This window comes from Carex rostrata, chromosome 17 (genome assembly GCF_964058835.1).
Source record: "Carex rostrata chromosome 17, lpCarRost1.2, whole genome shotgun sequence".
NCBI lineage: Eukaryota > Viridiplantae > Streptophyta > Magnoliopsida > Poales > Cyperaceae > Carex > Carex rostrata.
Window position 1 is genome coordinate 1,123,516 of NC_135934.1, and position 5,950 is coordinate 1,129,465.

Consider the following 5,950-nt stretch of genomic DNA (forward strand, 5'->3'; position numbering starts at 1 on the left):
CCGTTCTTTTTCACGTGAGCGATCGACGGTCAATCTGCAAAGAAATGATTCCAAATTTGTTTTGAAATTATCAAGGAAAAACATTAAACAAAAACAACATAAAAATTTTGAAGTTTGATTGTATTTGAGCTCCGATCCAATATGAAGGGTTTATAGCCATTCGATGTTTCGATATTCCATTGCCTAGATGAATAGCTAAATGAAAAAGATATTGATGAAACTTTGCTGAAAGAAAATAAATGCAATGCTCTTTAGTTTCATGTTCATGTATAGAAGATGTGAGTTATATATGCAACATGCATGCCATGCTATATAATTTAATGTGTTAAAATCATTTAATTAAGCAATAAGCATGTTATAACACTAATTATTGCATAAATATTACTAATATAATTTTCATTACAAAATATTCTCTAAAATTAAAGACAAAATTTGTTGTTAATTGCCAAATTTTCATGTTAACATAACGGAGAGAAACACTGACCCTTTTATTAAAAAAAACAGTCACTGTAGAGTATACTATCAACACTGACCCTTTTATTAAAAAAACAGTCACAGTAGGGTGAGGCAACACTGACCCTTTTATTAAGAAAACAGTCACTGTAGAGTATACAATCAACACTGACCCTTTTATTAAAAAACAGTCACTATAGAGTATACTATCAACACTGACCCTTTTATTAAAAAAAACAGTCACTGTAGAGTATACTATCAACACTGACCCTTTTATTAAAAAAACAGTCACTGTAGAGTATACTATCAACACTGACCTTTTTTTTTTTTTAAAAACAGTCACTGTAGGGTGAGGCAACACTGACCCTTCCTTTAACATAACAGTCAGTGTTGGTGTACTGCACAACACTGACGGCTTTTTAATAAAAGGGTCGGTGTAGCTTGTGATCAACACCGACGGTTATAAAAAAAAAACTGTCAGTGTTGATTCACTGACGGTTGTTTACAATTGAACACTCAGTGTTGAAATTCTTCTTATTTACAATTTTGCCACGCAGTCTCTACACTGACTGTTACACATTAAAACCGTCGGTGATTGAGGGTCAGTGAAAGGGTTTTTTGTACTAGTGAAGGAACCGTGTATAAATGTCGATGTCTTTTTTATCCGGATTTTATTTAATTGACTATGTGTGTGGTTGAGTTCATTTTCACGCGAACGCCTCCTCCCTACACTTTATTTATTTGAATTTTTCTTGCATCCATGTATCATATGCCTTGTATGTGAAAACTCCGCTGATGTTGGGAGTCCGCATAGAAGGAAAAAAAAAGTGATTCAAACGGTGGAAGGAAAACTGTGGTTTTGAGAGTCGATTTGGTGAGCTTTGACTTTATTTGTCAGTTGAATATCACAAGTCTAAATATAACACTAATTAAGGACTTAGCTTTTATTCAAAAATTTCGAAGCTCTGACAGATAAAGTCAAAGGTCACCAAAAAAATAAAATCAAAGTAGTTATGACATCACTTTACAAAATTATTTAAATAAAAATACTAAGATCTCTCTAAAAAAAAAAAAGGACCACCCGTCCCACGGGCAGTCCACTTGAGGTGTGACCCGCCCCTGTTCCAGGTAGTCCGCTATTTTTCTGGGCCGCCCGTGGACCTGGTGGTCGGAGCATTTAAAAAAAAAAATCAAATCAAAGGGCATTTTTAAAATTTTCTTTTTTAAAAGAGTATTAATAAAAATGGCCGTATTTGTTCAGTTACTTTGTCCTGAAAAGCACTTTATTCCAATCCTGAAAAGAACTATGAATTAGTACTTACTTTACACAAAGGTGATAATTAATTAGTGCTCACTTTACACAAAAGTAATAATTAGTGCTTACTTTTAATGAACTAAATTATACTAAAATAAACTAAATTATGCTAATTATATTAAATTATACCAATAAAAATGTTTTGTGATAATCAAGCGGTATGACATATAGCAACCAATCCGATGTTCCATGAAAGGACGAAACACATCGAAGTGGATTGTCACTTCGTTAGAGAAAAAATTCAAGCAAAAAAAATTAAAACTCCATTCGTGAGAAGTGAAGAATAATTGGCGGACATCTTCACAAAAGGTTTAGATCCGAAACCATTTAAAGAAAATCTAAGCAAGTTAGGACTGATCGATATTTACACGTCTAACTTGAGGAGGAGTATTGAGAATAAAGGATAAAATTGTATTAATTAAACCCGTTAAACTTCAAACCATTTAGGAATCCATTTAGAATTAAAAAAAGAGCAGTTATAACTCTTTTAGAGTATAGGCACCCGTTAGAATTAATAGGGAGCTGTTATGTTTCACAACAGCTACATTCTTCTTTAGCCTATAAAAGGCCCAATACTGTACAATAAAACAATGAATGAAAATATAATTTTCTTTCATTCAAACATCTCTGTCTCTAACTCAAAAACACAACACCTTCCAAAAGAGAGCCTTGGTATAATTAGACCGAATCGAACCTCAGAAAATGTGTGATGCCCTTTGTATATCCAGGAATTGGACCAAACCGATTTTTGTTCGTCATTACAAAAAAAATGAATTATTTGGATTTAATTCGCAAATAATTTGCGAATCTTGTTACTATGAATCCCTTTCTCTTAACTTTGTATGCATGTTTGTTTCGTTAAGCGTCACAGAAGATCAAGAACTGAAAAGAACTGGTTTCGGGGACCAGTTACTTAAAGAGTAGTTGACTTTTCTTCTCCTGGTGCTATGCAAAATTGCAAACCAAACGAGTTCCTCATTTTCTGAAAGGAACTTAATACCAAACGAGTTGACTTCTGATTTAGATATTTGTGTTAAGAAACAGCTGGTTTAGATAAGATTTGCAATCTTTCTAATTAATAGACTATATTATTGTTATATTATCCTGAAAATAAAAAATATTCTGTGCTATAAGGTCCATGCATTGAGATATCAATCAAACACTTTTGCCATTAAAATTTCAAAGACCACATCTAGCTCAAATTATGAAAGCACTGTTTCCATTCCTTCTGGTACTATTCTCATCTTTCCACCCTGCAATCTCTAACACCATTCCATGTTTCAATGCAATTTTTAGCTTCGGAGCTTCTTATGAGGACACTGGAAATATTGCTATTCTGGCACGAACAGCTAATGCTGACCAGCCGCTTTTACATCTGCCTTATGGTGAGACCTACTTCCACCATCCCACTGGCCGCGCATCAGATGGTCGTCTGGTTATCGACAGAATTGGTAGTTTCTATTTTGAATCGCTTTTTAATAAAAGAAAAATACCTGATTATTACAAATAACAATTTTGTTTCTAATAAGAAACATGAATAAATTAATTACCTTTTTTCATACTTTTGCAGCTACAAAATTGGGGTTCCAATTCATACCACCCTCCTTGTCCCAAGGGCAAGACTTCACCAAAGGGGCAAATTTTGCTGTTTCTGGTGCAACCGCACTCAATGTTGCCTTCTTTCAGCAAAACAACATTACAAATCAGTTTATCCGAAATACCTCTTTGAGTGTTCAGCTCGGGTGGTTTGAGAATATGAAGCCTTCCATATGCAACACAAGTGAGTAGTATAAATTTCTTAATGTTTGTGTTTGTACGTGTATCAGCTATTTTATTGCTAATTAAACTGATTTCTATATTCCTAAAAAATTCATGTAGCCTGCGTGAAGTATTTTAAGAAATCACTCTTCGTATTTGGAAAGTTTGGAGACAACGACTATCTTTACATGTTGTTCTCGGGGAAGACCGTCGATTTTGTTAATTCTACAGTTCCGCTTGTTGTTGACACCATTAGATCAGCTCTTGAGGTACATAATACAGTACAAGTATTATTAGCACATCAACTACTATTTCATATTTAATTTTATTTTCAACCAATAATTACGAGAAAGGTATTCCATTTTTTTTTTGTTGACAAAAGTGGTATTTTACTACCGGTTTCATTACGAAACAAAAAGTTTATACAACATGTCCAAAATAAAGCGCTAGTATACAATCCATCGACACCTAATAACCAAATGAGAAAGGTATTCCATAGAAGTGTTCCTCTATCTGCTTGAGTATCAAATGGCAAATGCCTGTTTAATTAGAAGTCTGTTTCTAGGGAACACTACTATTTAGTATTTACAGTTAGGGGTGGATTCAGAATTTTCGTTAGAGGGACAAAAAAATATCGAATCGGATTTAAACCCATATATGTGGACCCACAAGGTCTGCCGCCCCCGCCCCCCTTCCCGGATTTTGAGTTTTTTTGCAAACCCATATATGTGCCACTGTTTTACACTCCATTTCAGACCATATATATATGTAGACTATGGGCCAAGACTAGTGAACTGCACTAACTCAACAAAAGGAGGAAACCAGATATGTACAATTTACAAACAAATCTTGTTGCAGAGGTTGCTGAAACAAGGGGTGATGCAATTGGTAGTGCCAGGAACCAGACCGAATGGATGCGTGCCTGTAATCCTCACATATTTTGCAAGCACAAACAGGTCAGATTATGATTCTCTTGGATGTCTGAAAGTATATAACAATATAGCAATTTACCACAATGCATTGCTAAGGGACGCTGTGAAGCAGCTACGAGTCGAGTTCCCACAAGCAAAGATCAGCTATAGTGAATTCTACGAGCCAATTATCGATTTTGTGACAAATCCATACAAATATGGTAAGTTCTTCCTCATGAGATAATTTCTCAGAAACAAAATTCATAATCTTCTACATAAATTTTATTGATAAAGTCAAAATTAATGTACAGGATTTATTAGTGGAACACCACTTCGGGCATGTTGTGGAAGCGGGGGGCCATACAACTATAACATAAGCGCTGGTTGCGGGCAACCTGGAGTAACTGCATGCCCAAACCCGTCTTCTTTTATAAACTGGGATGGATTGCACTTGACCGAGAAATCGTACGACATTATTGCAAATGGCTGGCTGAATGGTCCGTATGCAAATCCACCTATATTGGCTCTCTAATTGAATCTCAGCCTGATTCTATTGTATTGAATGATGTTGGGAAATAACATATTTAATTTTTACAAATCTTTTCAAGAGTAATAATTGTTTCTCTTTCGTTAAGCTACATTGTAGTAATGTATATTTGTTGCTTCAATTTATACCGGGTTGGTCAGTGAGAGTTTGAGCATCACGCTGGGCAAAGCACGTTATATTTTGCCAGACATAATTTTTATAAAAGCCATCAAATATTAGTATGCGTCAGCTTGCAATTATAGGCAACCCATGAAATTAGTTCTATTTTATTTCAGATTTTGAACCCTTCGATTTACTTTAAATTGCGTGCAGATCGAATCTTTGATCAGCGACATTTTTGTTTAAAACTTTCCTCTAGTGATGAAATTTTTCGCCAAAACAATCCGCCAATAATGGAGTCGTCCAGTTAATGGAGGCGTCCATTCCCAATAAAACCCTTCAGCTCCCTCTTCCCCTCTCTCTCTCTGCGATTTCCTCAAACCCCCTCCAAAACCGCTCTCTCTTTCTCTTTGCAATTTGCCCGCCTCCCCCTCTGAGTCTCCCTCTACTCTCTCCTCACTGTTGCTTCTCTCGACGTGCCTCTCCCCCTGTTATAATTTTGTTAACCAAGAAATTAAGCACTCAATTACCAGTACCAATAGTAAGAATGATTACCAGTTCTTGTTGTGTTCTTGAATTGATACCTTCTAGCAATTGAACAGATTGTTGAGCTTGGTATGGGATTTTTGTTTTTGGTTGACTGGTGCAAAAACATAGCACTTGATGGCCTATTCTCGCACTTATTTTTTGGGTAAGAACTGATTAGAACAAAGGCTGATTTGCTGGTTTTCTGGTACCTGTTCAGATCTAAATAGAGTTGTGTATTGATTGGTAAATTACATTGATTCATACCTTTTTTTCAGCATTTGCTTTCTGTTTTGCCAATTATTTATAGTGCCTAGACTATTTGAATATTGATTGTCAGAA

At 35.2% G+C, this 5,950-nt stretch overlaps 1 protein-coding gene across 1 annotated transcript; it reads left to right on the forward strand.

Annotated features, from left to right (window-relative positions):
- Window positions 1–2,870: 2,870 nt before the first annotated feature.
- LOC144568485 (GDSL esterase/lipase At1g28600-like) lies at window positions 2,871–5,213 on the forward strand. Its single transcript, XM_078318848.1, has 5 exons — window positions 2,871–3,219; window positions 3,339–3,548; window positions 3,647–3,795; window positions 4,385–4,658; window positions 4,749–5,213. Exons 1-5 carry the CDS (start codon window positions 2,973–2,975, stop codon window positions 4,967–4,969), a joined length of 1,101 nt encoding a protein of 366 aa, XP_078174974.1. The 5' UTR covers window positions 2,871–2,972; the 3' UTR covers window positions 4,970–5,213.
- The last annotated feature ends 737 nt before the right edge of the window (window positions 5,214–5,950 follow it).

Excerpts from the sequence above, each read along its gene's own strand:
- LOC144568485 (XM_078318848.1), top strand. The coding sequence starts at position 2,973 with ATGAAAGCACTGTTTCCATTCCTTCTGGTACTATTCTCATCTTTCCAC. Across the intron at positions 3,549-3,646 it reads GCCTTCCATATGCAACACAA|CCTGCGTGAAGTATTTTAAG; the intron begins GTGAGTAGTATA and ends AAATTCATGTAG. Across the intron at positions 4,659-4,748 it reads GACAAATCCATACAAATATG|GATTTATTAGTGGAACACCA; the intron begins GTAAGTTCTTCC and ends ATTAATGTACAG.